Source organism: Myripristis murdjan, chromosome 1, assembly GCF_902150065.1.
Source record: "Myripristis murdjan chromosome 1, fMyrMur1.1, whole genome shotgun sequence".
Taxonomy (NCBI): domain Eukaryota; kingdom Metazoa; phylum Chordata; class Actinopteri; order Holocentriformes; family Holocentridae; genus Myripristis; species Myripristis murdjan.
In genome coordinates, this window is record NC_043980.1 from 9,722,690 (window position 1) to 9,741,123 (window position 18,434).

Sequence of the window (18,434 nt, forward strand, 5' to 3'; positions counted from 1 at the left end):
AGGAAAACCTCAGCTCCCCCCCACACGGGCAGGTTTCCAGTTTGTTAAAAAGATAAAAACTTTAAACATTAAAAATCAATATCAAACATAATATGATCTTTCTGAAGTGCTGAAGATCCTGATCACTTGGTCAACTGTGAACATAAAGTAGATTTATGAATTATGCGTTGTTGTTTTTGTAGGTTTCATGCCATCTAACAAGTTTCAACCACCTATTCTATTCTATTCTATTCTATTCTATTCTATTCTATTCTATTCTATTCTATTCTATTCTATTATTCCATAGTCTGTCACAGCAGTTGGTTGCACAGCGTATAACACAGACTTTCATATTAAACCATATTCTTACTTTAACCTATTATAAATATGAAAAGCATGTTTGATTTTAATTTGGCGATGAATGGTGAATACTACTCTCTGGCAACAAATCCTTCAGACTGGGTCATGTGAGGAGGAGGAGGAGGAAGAGGAGGAGGAGGAGGAGGAGAAGGAGGGTGGTGGTGGGTGTGGCGGCCTGGCAGAGGACGCGGCTCTCGCCTCGTGGCATTCCTCTGGCACGCTCGGTGGCTTCGACCACAGCCGCTGCTCTCAGACTTTCACTCACACCACACACACATCTCGTCTTCTGAGTTTCCTCACACGCTCAGACACAAGCAGTGCAGGGCCAGAATCTGTGTGTGTGTGTGTGTGTGTTCAGGAGAGATTTTCAGGATTAAGTCAGCGTGATCTAAGGCTTCACACAAACACACCACAACACACAGCAGCACAGTGATCATGAAACTTGAAGGGCAGGCGTCCGGACGTGTGAATCAGCTCAGGAGCCGACGCTGACGCTGGTTTCTGATTTCATGAACATTTAAAGTGGAACAACGGTGAATTTTTGATTAGCTCACCACAGGACGGGGGCAGCTGCTCGGCAAAACACACTCAGAAACGAAAAAAAAACCCGGCGTGGATTCTCATATCATCAACATCATCATGTCATCTTCACTGAAGAAAACATTTCAGTTTAGAAACCAGTCAGTCGACTGCAGGGTTGCAAAGGGGCCAAAAATTTGTAGTGAATTTCTTGAAACTCTCCAGAAACTTTCCATGTAAGGTTATGCTTGGAAATTTTGGAAATATTCCAAGCTGGAAACTTTCCTTGGGAAGTAACAGGAATATATAGGAATTGATGAGAATTTACAGGCAATACCATGAAATTTGGGGTGATTTAAACAAACTGTACCACATATAAAATCAAATGTGTGTCAATGAATACAAATGTTAAAAAAAATGACATTTTTGACTTTATTTATGAGTAGAACGAAATAAAGTCTCATTCAAAATGTAAAATTAAAATATTTTCCCTCCAGCCGCTGGTTTCTGTGTTTTTCTGTGTTTTCCCTCCATGCTTTCAGCTCTCTGTGGCTTCACGGCTTCTGGAAATTATCTGAGCGTGGACATTCAGCTGAATTTACATAAAAATCTGCTTGTTTTTATTTCCGTCTGACGTCACGCTCCGGGCTGGAAGCTCAAACGCTGTGAGAAAGTCACATGGGGGCCGTATTTCAACAACATATAAAACAAGCTACCGTTAGACAACAACTAACATTACCATTCAGCTACTCTATAGCTATCGTTACCGTTTAAAGCGATACATGATATAGTAGGAAAGGCGTAAATTAATTATGAAATATCTGTGAACACCTTGGACTCATTTCTTTTTAAGTCCAGCTGACTTAAAAACCTGGAAGAAATGTTAGCTCAGTAGTGTTATGTGACATCATGCTCACTGGAACACATCATTTAATCCAATATTTAACAAGTGAATTACAAAAAAAAAAAAAAAAAAATGTCCAGGATGTTTGTTCATATTTCATTTTTACATCTTACCTATCATATTGTGTATTCCTAATGGGTGATCAAATATGTTGTTTTACTCTGAAATCAGGCCCGACATCCCTCAGGATCTATTGTTGTCATTTTCCCAACCACGTATAGCCATAAGGGTCACGGGGGGTCACAGGAGCCCGTCCCAGCACTCGTTGGGTGGAAGGCAGGGGAAACACCTCGGACAGGTTGACGGCCCATCACAGGGCAGACAGACAGGTACATGCACACTTTAGAGGCATCTTTAGGACGTCCAGTTCACCTGTCTTGCATGTCTTTGGACTGTGGACACTGGGAAAACTGCACTGAAATGATTTATTCCCGTTGATTCTCATGCAGCCCTAGTCGAGTGTGAACACTACAGTGCAGGCTGCAGTGTTCACACAGTCCTCAGCTGTGTTTTACAGCAGCGTGATGCAGGACCGGTGGCATCCGGCCCTCCAGGGGAACGTAAGCGAGCTCTGCTGTACGGCTATTCATAGCTGCACATTTCGTCCGCTGTAACCCGGCGGCTGCCAGGCGCTCGATGACACACACACACAGATATTCTGGCCTGGCGCTTGAGCGTGTCTCTGTGTTGGTGGTTGAGCTTTCCTCCTGGGCCCTGAACTCCATCCAGAGTCCGTCATCGTGGGAGAAAAAAAAACGAAATTCTTGAGTGTTTCTGTACGGTGTTGAGAAGCTTTAAGGGAACATTGGCACAACACACTGCTGTTCGGCACCTCAAGTTTTAAAAATATCAGAACGGACACCGGCGCTGGCTTTCCAAAAAAAAAAAAAAAAAAAATCCACATCGCCCTGTTTTAGACGAAGATGAAATGATGTCGATGCCTGTGGCGAAACTGGAAGATTGCAGCGTGAAAAGCAACAGCACTCAGGAGGGATGGAAACGACCAGCGCAAGAGATAGTTGCACCAGATCCTGTGTATTTTTATTTTTTTAATTTGTATTTGTATTTTCTCTTTTAGCTTTGTCCATTTTTTAATCTGTTTGAAGCTTTTCTGATGTATTAAATGTGTTTTCTTTCCTTTTCCTTCCACTCCTTGCTGTGATTATCGTTATTAGTAGTAGTATTAGTATTACTGCCATCATTTCGTTGGTATTTGTAGTAGTTGTAGTACTGAATAGTGCTGCTTGTGTTCTCTGGTGCAGAAAAGGTCAGGCAGGTTTACAGCCGCAGCGTGAGGAGCCGCTCCACGTCAGCAGGCCCTCCTGCAAATGGCACTTTACAGCTCCGGCCACTTGTCAGCAGGATATAGCAGACACCCCTCACACACACACATACACACACACACACACACACACACACAGAGTCATAAACTACATGTGGGCCTTGCTGACTCGGGGTTGAACAGCCCCTGTGATCCAACTGGAGTGGATAAAGGCATCAGACCAGTAGCTCTCCATTTTACAGCCCTTATTTAAACACTGTAGCAGCTGTGTGTGTGTGTGTGTGTGTGTGTAGGGGTGGGGTTGTTTGGTGACTGGTTCTTCCTGTCTGATGGCCCCCCTAACATTTAAAATACCTCAGCCTGATTTCCTCAGCGGGTTTCTTTTCATGCTCTACCTGACAGTGAGAGTCTCACTGAACTAAAGCTATAAGGGAATAATTATGTTTATTATTAATTATGTTTTTTTTTTTTTTTTTTTTTTTTCCCAAAGATCCATCCGTTTACTTTGATTTAACCCCTCAAAACCCGAGCATTTTCCCAGGTCTCATAGCAAAACATGCAAAATAATGCAATGACCAACTCTTTGCACTAATTCCTTGCAGATTTTCAGCTCTTTTCTTGTTGTTTTGTGTTTTTGAGAGAAATCAAATGAATCCACTCAGTTTTCAAAGGGTTACATTTTTTTTAAGTATTATGTTTTTGTGCATTGTAAGTCATATTCATAAAAGACTATAAACTGCGCCGTCTCTCATAACGAGACCAAAAGTGGAACCACTCACTGTGAACAAGCAAACAGAGAAGGGAACTAATTAGGCTTTACTGCTTGTTTGTGTTTTTATATAAAATAATAATAATAATAATAATAATAAAATATAGTTTGAGGTCTCTCCTCTCTGCCTTTGGTCAAACTCACAGGAAACAGTTCTCAGGTAACTCAGTGACTTTTAGCACATTTTAAATTCGCTGCTTGTCCCTCTTGCTCAAATAGATTTCTCTACCGGTAATCGCAGCTCTATTTAAGTAGAACCACAGAAAAAAACTTCTGCTTAGGCGCGACATTGTGGTAGCCGACTTCTGCAAACCGCAGGGCTCATTCTCAGTAAACACAGTTTCAGTAGCTGTCAGCGGATGTCAGGTGTTATTAGTGGATGTCAGTTGATGTCAGTTGATATCAGTTGATATCAGTGGATTTCAGTGGATGTCAGTTGATATCAGTGGATGTCAGTTGATGTCAGAGGAAGTCAGTAAATGTCAGTAGAATATCAGTGGATGTCAGTAGTTGTCAGTAGATGTCAGTGAGTGTCAGTAGATCTCAGTGGATGTCAGTGGATATCAGTAGATGTCAGCAGATGTCAGTGAGTGTTAGTGGATGTCAGTGGATGTCAGTAGATGTCAGTGGAAGTCAGTAAAATGTCAGTAGATGTCAGTGGATGTCAGTAGATGTCTGTAGATGTCAGCGGAAGTCAGTAAAATGTCAGTAGATGTCAGTGGATGTCAGCGGAAGTCAGTAAAATGTCAGTAGATGTCAGTGGATGTCAGTAGAATGTCAGTAGAATATCAGTGGATTTCAGTAGTTGTCAGTAGTTGTCAGTATTTGTCAGTAGATGTCAGCGGAAGTCAGTAGAATGTCAGTAGATGTCAGTGGATGTCAGTAGATGTCTGTAGATGTCAGTGAGTGTCAGTGGATGTCAGTAGAATGTCAGTAGATGTCAGTAGAATATCAGTGGATTTCAGTAGTTGTCAGTGAGTGTCAGTGAATTTCAGTAGATGTCAGTGAGTGTCAGTAGATGTCAGTAGAATATCAGTGGATGTCAGCAGTTGTCAGTAGTTGACAGTAGATGTCAGTAGATTTCAGTGGATGTCAGTAGATGTCAGTGAGTGTCAGTAGATGTCAGTGAGTGTCAGTGGATGTCAGTGGATGTCAGCAGATGTGCAGATGTCAGTGGATGTCGGTACAATGTCAGTAAAATGTCAGTGGATGTCGGTAGATGTCAGTAAGTGTCAGTAGATGTCAGTGAGTGTCAGTGGATGTCAGTGAATGTCAGTAGATGTCAGTGGATGTCAGTGAGTGTCAGTAGATGTCAATGGATGTCAGTGAGTGTCAGTAGATGTCAGTGGATGTCAGTAGAATGTCAGTGGATGTCAGTAGATGTCGGTGAGTGTCAGTAGAATGTCAGTGGATGTCAGTAGATGTCGGTGAGTGTCAGTAGATGTCAATGGATGTCAGTGAGTGTCAGTAGATGTCAGTGGATGTCAGTAGAATGTCAGTGGATGTCAGTAGATGTCGGTGAGTGTCAGTGGATGTCAGTGGATGTCAGTAGAATGTCAGTGGATGTCAGTAGAATGTCAGTGGATGTCAGTAGATGTCAGTGGATGTCAGTAGATGTCAGTGAGTGTCAGTGGATGTCAGTAGATGTCAGTGGATGTCAGTAGAATGTCAGTGGATGTCAGTAGATGTCAGTGGATGTCAGTGGATGTCAGTAGATGTCAGTAGATGTCAGTGGATGTCAGTAGAATGTCAGTAGATGTCAGTGGATGTCAGTGGATGTCAGTAGATGTCAGTGGATGTCAGTACAATGTCAGTGGATGTTGGTAGATATCAGTAGAATGTCAGTGGATGTCAGTAGATGTCAGTGAGTGTCAGTGGATGTCAGTGGATGTCAGTAGATGTCAGTAGATGTCAGCGAGTGTCAGTAGATGTCAGTAGATGTCAGTGGATGTCAGTACATGTCAGTAGATCAGTAGATGTCAGTGAGTGTCAGTAGATCTCAGTAGATGTCAGTAGATGTCAGTGGACGTCCCGGCCTGTCCCTCTGGGCCCGGTGGGTCACTGTGTGGATCTTCAGCTCTAATCCTCCTGCACGGCGTTCAGGAGGCTGAGCTGATTAGGCCCGAGCTGCTGATTAAGGAGCCATAATTACTCCCAGAAAGTGGGACGACACTCTCGCTCACACACACACACACGCTCACACACACACACACACACACACACGCTCACACACACACACACACACTCGCTCGCTCACACACACACGCCAGACTCTCACTGTGTTTAACTGGGAGAACTGGGTGGAGTGATGTGGATTGACACAACCACATCCTGGCACAGCTGCATTCCTCTGTCATTCCTTTATGACCCATCTGCCTTTTATCATGAAGATCCTCATACTTACATGTGGCTCAGCTGGGTTGTGTAAGTCTTGGCACGCTGCTTTGTGGGTGTGTGTGTGTGTGTGTGTTGAAAGGGGGTTGGCGGTTATTGAGTCACTTCAGGTCACACTAGCACAGGCAGAGAGAAAATAGCAGCGTGCAGGCCCCTCACCACTGTGGTTAGGAGCAGAAATGTTACAGACTTTACTCAGAAAGAGGAAACGGCTCCACTTCAGAGAAAACGACACACCTCTTTTTCTGATAAGCCCAGAGTCGGTTCTTGTTACCGAGGTTTTGTTAATATACATGACAAGATTTAATGTCTTTTCATCACCTCATAACATCTGTTTGATTTAGTCTGATTTAGTTTCATGTCCCGTGGCTCCCATGTGGACAGACATGCTAAAATGAGGCAGGCGTTTTCTCAGCTGATTATTTCCTACAAACAGAGAGATGTTTTTATTCTCTTTAGCTACACAGCGACCTCTGGTGTCACTTCTTCACACTGCAACCAAAGATCTCTGCCAGGATTAAGTGCATTTTTATTTCAAGTCATGAACAAAGAAGACAACCCTCTCGCTTACAAGCAGATGAAGCATTAAGACAATAAAACATAAAAAAAAAAATAAATAAAAAATAAATTAAAACAAACCTGGATGCAAGACAATAAACTCGCTTAAAAAACTCGCTTATTTTGTATTTTATAAACTTAATATTGCATATATTCATTGTTTTGATAGCTTTTTTGTTTCATTGACAAGTTTTGTTCCATTTCCTTCCGATTTTTTTTTTTAATTTACATTTGTGAATTTAGTATTTCAGAAGAAGTTATTACATTACAATTACATTAATTAGGTAAACTGCATTATAATCCTTGTTACTATAAAAAAAAAAGACAAACAAATATGTTTCTTTAGAAAAGAGCAAAAAGTAAAATCTGAGAAAATGTTTTTACCTATAAAATTAATATCTTTCCACAGTCCTTTTGTAAAATTTGAAAGACCAAAATAAGTGGAGACACAGCAGAGCATCTGTGTCACTCTTTAACTTTTGTAAGAAATGTCTCACTGGATAGAATCTACAGATCGACTTAAATGAGATTTCTTTTACCTTCTTTGTTAGAAGTGAGAGGAGTTTTTGAGGTAAGGACCAAACTTTTTTTTCAAGTCAATATCACAAACAAAATTACTCCAGTAAATGTTGTTGTGGCAGTAGAAACCATGTTTAAACTGGTCAAGCTATTTTTTTGTTTTGTTTTATTTTATTTTATTTTATTTTATTAACAAATGACTTTGTGTCATATCATTTCCCCCACTGCCCGGGCTGCAGTTCCACATCCAGTCCAGTTGATGGCGGTAGTGCGCCTTTCCTCCGGTTTGACAATCGCGGTGAAACAGCAAGAAGAAAAAAAAGCAGCTCCAAAGCGGCGGAGCAGAGCATGACAGACAAACCCAGCGGATCTCTCGTTGTGTTTGTCGGTGTTTGTGTTTACGTGATTGTTAATAACAAGCCGAGACCAACAGCGGACAGGTCGGTTTGAGCTCCGCCTCCTGCTTTATGTTCATCTCCAGTCTGGTTTTAATTAGAAGGTAGGTTAGCTTAACGGTCTTCTCTTAGCATTAGCCTCTACCGGTACGGCGAGTGAGCAGCGCCAAACTTCATTCACTCTGCTCGTTTCGACAAACTTTTCACCACCAAACGTCTCGATGCACCGCTACTGGATCATGACTTTAAAGTTTCCTGAATCTTTAGGATCCACAGAGAGTTTCGGCGTACAATTAATCCACCATTTTCACCGAAATCCACCGTATTTCAGTGAAATCTGATCAATGATGTATGGGGGCTTTATTTCCCCAAATCCCACGTGATGAACCCGTGATCCCTCGGTACTGTCCTGTTTGTCTGACTCACAGTCAGCTGGGATGTAAACAGACACATGACTGAAGGAATTACAAGGATGAATTCTAATAACCACAAGGTTTATGTACCACACAGTCTCCATCAATAAACATTTATATTTATTTAGGAAATCATTGTCAGGAACATCACACGGCCCATTCCTGCCAGGAAAATGGAAGATGCTCATGAATTTCTTAAAAAAGATATTTAGTTTTCAATCAGAACTATGTACTCTGTTCCTTTTCCTCCAACACAAAAGTTAGTCTTTGAAGAATTTAAATCACTGGCGATGAAAATGAATTGTGTGCTGTTCTTTGAATTTGAATACTGTATACCTCGCCCTGCCAGTTTGTTCTCTCTAATGCTCTTATTTGTATTTTGTGTTTAATGTCATCCATCTCCCTCTCCCTGCTCAGCAGAATGTCCACCGCTCTTCCCCGTCTTGCCATCTGGGAGTCAGAGGAGCTGGTTGCGTACCTTCACCCCCAGCCCTGGACGCCGGGCTCTGCCGTCCTGGAGCGCCGGGCCCCAGGCGGGCCAGGGGGCAGCGTCTTCCAGCTGGGGGAGCGGGACTACTTGTCCATGCTGCTGGGGGCGAGGGCGGTCGCCGAGCTGCTGTGCGACAGGCTCGGCGTCCGCAGGTGTGCGCTGGTCGCCAGACCCCACAGAGGTCGGCCTGCTCAGGTGAGGCTTCCTCTGACCGGAGGATTTGTGGCACACTGCTCGACTGGAGGGTAGGACAGTCATAGGCTGAGAATGCTAATGTGGATATTTTTTTAATTTAAGCTGCTAACAGCAAATGTTATGTGCCAGGATTCCGTGTTTTCACATTATTCAGGTGTCAAGCGTTCCACCACTCCTGCAGTTTTTGACTCTTGTAATGGTGGAAGAGTCTCTGAAATGGCATTTAGATGGTAATGAGGCATTAAAAATCTTCTGTCGAACCAGATGTTCTTCCCGATGGGGAGGCAGCTCATTAAAGCAGGATGAAACGGTTGACTGACATCAGCTCCTCAGCGCTGAGCAACACTAGGCAGAGTTTTTTAAGATGAGATAAGATAAGATAAGCCGTTATTAGTCTCGCCACGGGGAAATTCACAGTGCTGCAGCAGCAGCAACAATAATTAAAGATAGGAAAAATATAGACAAAAGGAATATAAATAAGACAGTGCACACAGAATAAAAAATAATTGAATGCTACATATCAGTATTGCACAGATGGGGTTAATGTCTATGCATGTGCATGTGCAAATACTTTACTGGGAGCGGTTTTTAAAAAAAGGCAAAATCAGACTGATGATTCGGTCACACACTATTTCACTCTGGCTGGATTTATACGGGTGTTCCTAGTGAAAACGAGATGTGGCACTCAAAGCGCTTTGTCAAACGGTGGTTGGGCATTTTCATTCATGAAGGTTCACTGTAAGAATCAGCCCAGTGCTGGAAGAAGGTGACATGGACTCCAACATTTTCACCGTGTGCTGTGTTTTACTGCTGTCAAAATACAAGTGCAAACTGCAGATGTGCAAATGTGAATTGTAGAAAAAACAGACACAAATGGAAAAATAAAATAAAAACTCAGCGCAAAACTCTTAAAATGATCATAAGGAAGTTTATGTCAAAGAAACACAGGAGAAACAACACCAACACCAGGCCCCTGACTACAGGGGATGTCCCTCCTACAAGACAAACCACAGGTCACTGAAACCAATAAACCATCTTAGGCAATAACTGCGTATAAAAACATTTCTGTGCACATCAACAAATCACACAGTCTGTCCTGAAACAGAAATATCGTGGTTGCAAACTTACTTAGGGACCTAAAAGAGCATTTCTGCGGTCCTGATAGAAACACCCCTCAGTCTGCCAGCAAGATGGAACCGAAAAACAGAATGTGACCGCAGAAACAGAGGTATCTGAAACCCAAGTCTCTGTAATGAAACTAACTCCAGTCATATGGTTCAACTTGTACCGCAATGTCTTTTTTTTTTTGTTTGTTTGTTTGTTGGGTATTCTGTTGTTGGCATGTGGGCTTCTGTGGGCGGCGGTGTTTTATTTGTGCAGCTGTGGTGGCTGGTGCTGCTCAAGGCAAACTACCCAGTTCTTCTGTTGTCTCCAAACACGCTGCTGTTGCCGTTGGAGACATATCGCTAATCGCTTCCTGTGCATTAGAGGGCTTTTCCACCTGACAGAGTGTGTATAACAGCAAATGTAAACACTGTCATGAACTGGATTTATGTTGAATCTCTGTGGTAATCAGTCAGTGGTTAGTGGTAGATAGATTTGAGAGATTTGACATTTATTTTCAGTCAGATGTCTTTTATTTTGTGGTGCACAGATCCGTGTTCTCCCCCTGCATGGCCTGGGTGCTGAGTGGCGCCCTCACCTGGCTGGAGAGGAGGAGCACAACCCCTACGACCCAGGATACTGCACGTCAAAGAGCGCCCCCCGCTGGACCGACTCCCGCCTGGCAGACATCCAAGCCAGGATCCGGGCCAAGCTCCCATTCCCTGAAGCCCCGCCCAACCTCACCTTCCTGGGGGACGACCCCGCGCACCCCGGCCTGTTCTCGCGCATCGTCCGCGGGGAGGAGCAGCAGTGGCGAGTGTGGGAGGACGATGGCCACGTAGCCTTCCTCACCCCTTTCCCCAACTCGCCTGGACTCACTGTGCTGGTCCCACGCCGACCGCTGACCTCTGACATATTCAGACTAGAAAAGGGGGATTATGAAGGACTGGTGCTGGCGGCCCGAAAAGTCTCGAGGCTTCTTGAGGAGGGGTTGGGCGCCTGGGGGGTGGGGCTTATTTTTGAAGGCTTTGAGATCGACTACGCCCACGCCAAGCTGATTCCACTACTTCCACCCCCATCGTCAGGGGAAGGGGACGCCGCTGCTCCACCGCCTCCTGCCCAGCGGTACTCCATCTATCCCGGGTACGTGACCTCAGAGGACGGGCCTGAGGCCAGCCTGGAAGATCTGAAGGAGTTACACGCCAAAATCACTCAGATTTAAACCTGATTTAAGCCTGAGTTTAAATCTTTGTGATGTTTTAAAGACTGTCAGCATTATCAGATGTTATCAGAGGAGTTGATACAGGAAACCTGCTGTTTCCTGGTTCTCTAGGAAATTATATTTCTGTGTACTATACCTCCAAAGTAAACCAAAGAGAGCCTTCTTTCACTATGCAACCCGTTTTTGCACTTTGAGTTTCTAAGATCCTTTTTTAAGATGAACCACTTTTTGCCTTATGTACCTGTGCTGGTCTGGAAAATCTAAAAATGAATGGAACGTTACTGTAAATATTTACAGGTCTTGAAAATGTTCAGGAATTCCACAAAAATTTTGGAGAAAGTTTGGAAAATATTCTAATCTAGACTTTCGTTTAATATAATTGTGCTGTTTGTGATTATGAATAATAATCTTGCTGGAGAGTGATATGGACAATATCAACACACCGTACATCACATTGAACTGGGACCAAAATCTTTTCATTTGGTGAAGTACTTAATATTTTGAAAAAGATAAACATTTTTACATGTTAAATACAAAGGAACCTTATTTCTTAACTAACATTTGGTATTATAAATACTCTTTGCCTGTTTTCCTCTGACCTTCCCTCTGTGCCAATTTCTTATCATCTTGACTTTTGTACAACATGAACCTCCGGAGACTTCTCACAGGAAAGTGCATATGGTGTCAGGAAACAGGATGTATCTCCATCCTTGAGCCTTGCACATGTACTGCTATTGTGTACAACCTAAAAAAAAAAAAAAAAAAAAAAACAGGATGCCTTGCATATTTTTCCACATAGGCACCAGAAAGTTACATTTATCTTGATTTTAATACATTAATACTAAAATGAGACTTATTCTCTGCACTTTCTTGTAATGAGCATTTTTATTTACTGATCAATAAAAATGTATCAGTTTAATATTATCTGTGTAAAATGCATTTTTTCCCCCAAAAAAACATTAAAAGTAAAGACAGAGCAAGCTGTGCAGGTTTATATATCATATATCTCCTGTCATACATCTCACAGTAACATCTGAACATCTAACATTGGAAAACATAATTTATAAGTTTAGATCAAAGTTTTCTTGCAGTTAAAAAATGTTCAGTATCAGAATCTCTATTCAGTTTCTCTTCAATACAGACGATACAGTCAGCCACAGACGTTACCGACAGGAAATCCAGTGGTTGGGTTGAATTTCTTTGCCACTAATCATACTGTGAGTGTACATCACATTCAGTCAGTGAGAAATGGATCTCACCCTCATTAGGGAAGGTGTCCACTGGATCACTGGATATCACCATCACTCAGCGGATTTGTGTGCCTTAATTAATTGCTCTGAATTGTTTATGTGTTGAGTTCCCCACTCATGTTATGTGCATGCACCCTCATTACACTGATGCTAATTGGTCCCACAGTGTTTTTGATCATGAGGCTTAATTAATGACTGGTTAAGTGTTTAATTTAGTGCCTCGTAAACAAGGCATTGCCCACGGTCATTATTAAATTAGAGAAAAAGAGCCATGAGTGTTTAGAGGAGGAGCTTGAGAGCCAGAGGAGGAGGATCTAAAGACCTGATTCAGCTGACAGCCTATTTGTCTTTGAGGAAAAATCCACACGTGGATACTCTTTAGAGTGTGGAAACCCGACCTGGGCTCTTCAGGACTCATTTGGAACCAATGGGTCTGGCCAGGTTTGGACAAAAATTTAGAAATTATGTTTAGGTACTGAAAAATGATGGACCTACTGTCTGTTTTGGGAAACTTCCTGTAGAGAGCTGGTGTGAAATGTAACCTAGTGATGGAGAACAAGCAAAATCTCAGGCTCGGGCTGGGTTCAGACTCTAATACTCTTACACTGTCTCATTCTACCAGGAATTTTAATTTAATATACCTATTTTACCTCAGTCTACATTATGTTTCCTACATTTCCCTGGATGCCCTTTGGTTTTATGTTCATGTGTGTTGTTGGAGAGAGCGACAGTGGTTTTATTGTAAGAGCAGGGGAGAGAGTTCCTCTGATCAAGACAAGAAACTTCACTCAAAGTCGTGTGGCTGCACCGGATTATGGTCTGCTGGGGCTCCTGTCAGCAAACCCTAGAAAGATTCAAATCACTGGAGATTTTTCTGCAGTCAAACTCCCCCTGTTACGTTTGGTCAGTTGCCCATGGAGAAAAAGAAAAATATGCCACCAAACACCAAAAAAGCCCCAAGCAATCCAAGTTACACCAACAGTAACAGTAATTATTTTTTAATAAATATGCCAGCATTTTGGACAAAATACCCGTTTTTTTCTGACTTACCCAGACAGAGACAAAATGTTCGAAACCATTCTCACCTCTATACGTCAGGCAGTTCAGTTCCTGTGGGTAGCATTTTGTGTTAGCTTAGCACAAAGACTTTAAGTCTATGGGAGTCATTAGCCTAGCTCTGTCAAAGTGGAAAAATAAACCTTACAGCAACTCAGAAGCTGTCTTATTTATGCAGTGGATCATATGAGTTGTGTAAGGAGAAGTTAATTTTTGCTGGATCTTCTTCTACCTTCAGCGGTGCACAGATCAGTGCGATAGACGAAAGGATAAATGTGTTCAGTGGTTACAGCTCAAACACAAAATGCTATGCATAGGAAGCGAACCGCTGGACGTGCAGAGGTGAAAATGGTATCGCTGGGTAAGTCAGAAAAACGGTATTTTGCCCAAAATGTTGGAGTATTCCTTTAAAACATTGTAAAAGTGTTTGAGGGTGATTTCCCTCACCTCATCGTTACTGTTGTGCTTTTGTTTGACGAGATCTAAGGGTCACAGGTCAAGGCAGAAAGAACAATAACAGTGACAGTGCTGTTCCTCAGTACAATGGTGCGCACAAGTTTCCAAGATGGTGTTAAACTCTGATTCTTGGAGGCTCACACGGTCACATCATGCGGCTTCTTATCAAGCTTCCTGCTGCAGCAGCAGCCGCCGGCTGTGCACTCCATCTTGGTGATGTAGAGGAGCGGCTCGACGCTGCAGCTCAGATCCATGATGGAGAACACGCTGATGCTGATCTGGCAGCGGAACGCCACGAACGAGTAGTAGGACACGAAGGGCATGAGTGCTACGGGCGGCAGGTAGTTGACCACGATGATGGCCAGGATGATCAGCACCATTTTGAAGGCCTTCTTCTTCACTGGGTGCATCTCCTCCTTTCCCGCCACAGAGCGGCGGAGGACCCAGATGACGGAGATGTTGCAGAAGACCATGATGGCAAAGGCAGAGAGGATGACGCCACTGAAGATCTCGTTCACACTCATGACTCCCGCGATGCACTTGGTGAGGCCGTAAGCCAGGATCAGGCACCAGACCACCACAGAAATGGCGATGCGGATCTTGTTGTCACGGATACGGGTGAACACTACCGGGTGGACAACGGCCATGTAGCGGTCCAGGCAGATACACACCTGGGGTAGGAGAACAGGATTCCTACAAGGTGTAAGCTGTTTGATTTAAAGGACCATGAGGTTCTACATTTTTGGCTATATAGGTTTAGGTCTTGTGTGAACATCTGATCACATTTTGGGTCATTTTCATGCAGAAACAGAAAAATCCAAAGGCTTGACAAACGTTCAGGTGCCACTGAACGTCTCACAAGCCCCTTTTCCACCAAAAAGAACCTCGTGCTAGTTCGGTGCTGGTGCTAGATCCAGTGCTTAACTGGTTCCAACAAATAACCGATTTGCTTTTCCATCGGCCAAGAGCCAAGCGGAGCCAAGTCAGACCCACGTCATTACGTCAGTGTAAAACGTGATCACGTGGGTGTGCGAGACACTCGGAATCACAATAACCAACATAGCCGACAAATGGACGACCCATCGTAGCGATGCAAATACTGCTTGTGTCTTTACAAGCCTACATTGCGATCCAGAGGCGAAAAACGCAATTATTGCTGGCTGCCCGTTGTATTCGTGGTCTGAACGAACGATGAGTATGTTTAGCTATGCGTTTATAGTGTACGCTGTTCCCGTTTGGGTCTGTAACCCCGCCCACCAATGATGTGTTGGGTTGCGTCATCGGTTCTTTCTCTGGCCCCTCTTTAGCCCCTGCTCGAAGTTGGTGCTTGCCTGGAACCAATTTGGAACCAGTTTGGCCAGTGCTCGGGCGGTGGAAAAACAAAAAACCGTTGCTAAGTCAGGCACTGGCTCCGAACCAGCCCTGTAACCACTTTGGTGGAAAAGGGGTATCAGTTTCCTACAAACACCACAAACTCACCAGGAAGAGCGGCGCCACATCCTTCACCCCGTAGGCGAACCTCTGGAAGTACCAGATGCGACTGTCGCCCAGCAGCAGCCGGTTGACCATCTCGATGGGCGTCATCAGGCAGAAGTAGGCGTCCAGGATGGCCAGGTTGAAGATGAAGATGTCAGAGGTGGAGGCGTCGCTCTTCTTGCTGGCGATCTGCCACATGACCAGGATGTTGGAGGGCGTCCCCACGGCCAGATTTAACACCTTGACGCCAAAGTAGAAGATGAAACCGTACGGGGCCACGGCGCACACCGGGAACTGGTACCACGGTGGGGGGCCAGCGGGGGCACCGGGGGTGGTAGAGTTCAGGTGGAGGTCATGGGTGGGGTGCAGAGTGGTGTTGAACATGGCAGGAAAGAAAGGCTGATGCTGGAGGAGGAGCCTCAGCCGCTGTGAGAGAGAGGAACAGGGAACCGCTGGATCTGCAAACTGGTTTTGATTCCCTTGTGGTGTTACAGAAGGCTTGTTGCAAAAAGTCAACTCATTCATGTGATTAAATATTCACACATTATGTCTCCATCGCTCTGAAACACAGCAGAGCTTTATATTCCAGTCAGATGTTAACACTAGTAACTACATCCATGCTGCTGATAAACACTCAGGGTTTGCCCAGGGTTTTGGAATTGCTCCATTTGATTCTTTTTAGCAGAAAGTGATTTGAGCCAATGATTCCGGTCAGTGTGTTTAGCTAAAATTTTATAAATTAAAGGTGAGCCATGCAAAAATGAGTGTTGATTGAGGTAAGTCTCAGCTGACAAAAAATGTGGAATAAGCACTTAATTTATTAGCAAGTCAGTCCAGTGACAAGAATTATGTACACTCGTGCTTAATCCACATTTTTTGTTTGTTTTTTTTGTTTTGGTTTTTTGTCATCTGAGTCTAAAGGGTCCTCATCATAGGTCCGATGACAGCCATAAAGACTCGGCCATCAAATTTTGCACCATCAAACAGAAATACCTAAGTGTCATGTATTCTAAAAAAAAAAAGATTGCAATTCTGTAGGAGCAAAACAATGTAGGTCTTTTTTAAAAAAAAAAAAATAAATAAAAAAATAATAATCATGAATGATTTGATTCAAAGCATTTCACATCAACTCAGTCCGTTTTTAGCTCATTAATGCAGTTGAATTGGCAGAATTTTTAATCAATGCAATGAATGAATTGTTACAACCCTATTATTTATTCTATATTCAAGCCCACATGACTCAGATCTGTCTATGGTGATACCTCTAGAAAAAACATCAGTCCATCTTACCTCAGCAGGGTTTCCAGCGTCCTCTAGTCCTCAGCCGCCTCGCTTTGTTCACCGTGGAGGTTCGACCAGCAGGTATGTGGATTAACATGGTTCACAGGGTTTAATACCACCTCTGGACTGGGTCAATCTGAGGGAAGAGCTGCATCCTTCAACACAGCATCAGTCCCCAGCTGTGATTGGCTGATGTTGCAAAATAGGGCTGGCGATGCAGGCCAGAGGTCTTCAGTGATTGGACAATTTCTGTGTGTGCAGGTTGATCTGGTCCTGGGACATGTCAGTGTGTTCGTGGGTTGGGGCTGTACCTGCTGCACAAAGACTCCCCGCTGGACGTTAAACTGTTTTAATGCCATCTGGTCTACCGTCTGTGTTGTTCATTTGTCTACAGGTGACTTTGTGCTTTTGCCTTCAGGGCTCCTGAACTCTGGAGCAACCTGCCCTGAATGTGATGTGTTTGAGGGTTGACTAGCTGCGCAAACCAAATTTCCAACTGTGATCAATAAACCCTCATCCTTCTCAAAAGATGCACCTAGTACCTGGCCTGTGGTCAGCTGTACACTTCTCTCCTCTTGGGGTTTTATTATGGAGTGGAGGGTAAACTGACCTCGGGTCTGTGCCTGTGGATACGTCTGTACCTCCACCACTGCAGCTGAGCATTTTATCTCATTAATGCAGCTGCAGGTGGCTCAGTAAACAGGTGATGCAAGGTGCGCAGCATGACTCGAATGAGAAATCCGATGCAAGGTGTTACTACTGTCTTAGCCCAGACCGTCAAATGCTTAGAAAAGCTCTGCTGGGAATGCAGGCGAGCCAAGACCTGACAAACTCACTGCACACATTATGCAACATGATGTGGAGGCGGGTGTGCTGGTGCCAGATTTCTAACTAAAATCACACAGTTACACAATGTGCACAGGTTTAAGGTTAGTGTGGATCATAAGAATTATGCTAGTGTATGTATTTGAACAATTACAAAGATTAATGAATATAATCCAATAAGACAATCTGTAAAAAGGTCAGTTACGAATAAAAAACAGGGTTAAAAGAGAATAATAACTGTCTTTCACAGTGGTTCTCAAATGGGGGTATGTGTAACCCTAAGGGCACATTACAGTACTTCAGGGGGTATGTGATGTGAGTTTTTTTTTTTTTTTTTATGTTAATTTAAAATATATCAGTCATAATTCCTAAAATAATCAGACTCAGAATCAGAACTACTTTATTGATCCCTAAGAGAAAATTGGGTAAAGTAATTATCTTATGCTATAATAAGTTCAATAAAAATGTAAATGTAAGTTTGATAAACTGCATTTTAGATTCAGTTTTTCCTCCGGGTCTCCTGAAGGTGTCAAATGTGAGTGTTTGTGGTTCAAATCTGCTGCTGTGGTCATTGAGCAAGGATGTTTGTTCACTATGACGGACAAGACAAAAATCCATAAAATAGATTTGGCTGAAAATGAAGAAGCAAAAATTGAGCCAACAAATCTCCTCAGTATGAGGTTGTTGTTTCAGACACCGATGGAGTTGTGTTTGATCTCTTTATATGGGCTTTTTTCCTGCCATTTTTCCCCCTACATTGGTCAAGGAGTACTTGGCTGAAAAAATACTTCAAATGAGGTACATTACTGAAAAAAAGTTTAAGAGCCACTGGTCTATAAAATGTATCAAAATCAATGATGTTAAGCCTAACCCTAAGAAAAGATGACACTGAATTTTCCACAGATAATGTCTTCTCAAACTCTGTGTTAACACATCACATTACAAACAGACATCCAACATGAAGGCAGTGTCAACATCTGTCACTTT

The 18,434-nt window shown here is 43.2% G+C and overlaps 2 protein-coding genes across 5 annotated transcripts; one reads left to right on the forward strand and one right to left on the reverse strand.

Moving 5' to 3' along the window:
* Nucleotides 1-7,567: 7,567 nt before the first annotated feature.
* LOC115368962 (uncharacterized) lies at nt 7,568-12,027 on the forward strand. 4 transcript variants are annotated; one of them, XM_030065431.1, is made up of 3 exons: nt 7,568-7,724; nt 8,510-8,777; nt 10,432-12,027. In XM_030065431.1, the coding sequence occupies exons 1-3, from the start codon at nt 7,633-7,635 to the stop codon at nt 11,101-11,103; spliced, it is 1,032 nt and encodes a 343-aa protein (XP_029921291.1). In that variant the 5' UTR covers nt 7,568-7,632; the 3' UTR covers nt 11,104-12,027. The 4 variants fall into 4 exon arrangements, with proteins under 4 accessions (XP_029921291.1, XP_029921299.1, XP_029921308.1 ...); XM_030065439.1 differs by having other exon boundaries at nt 8,513-8,777; XM_030065448.1 differs by having other exon boundaries at nt 7,592-7,783.
* A 1,975-nt stretch (nt 12,028-14,002) lies between these two features.
* LOC115361736 (G-protein coupled receptor 4) lies at nt 14,003-15,725 on the reverse strand. Its single transcript, XM_030055338.1, has 2 exons — nt 15,345-15,725; nt 14,003-14,536 (listed from the first exon to the last, which is right to left on the reverse strand). The coding sequence occupies exons 1-2, from the start codon at nt 15,723-15,725 to the stop codon at nt 14,003-14,005; spliced, it is 915 nt and encodes a 304-aa protein (XP_029911198.1).
* Nucleotides 15,726-18,434: the final 2,709 nt, after the last annotated feature.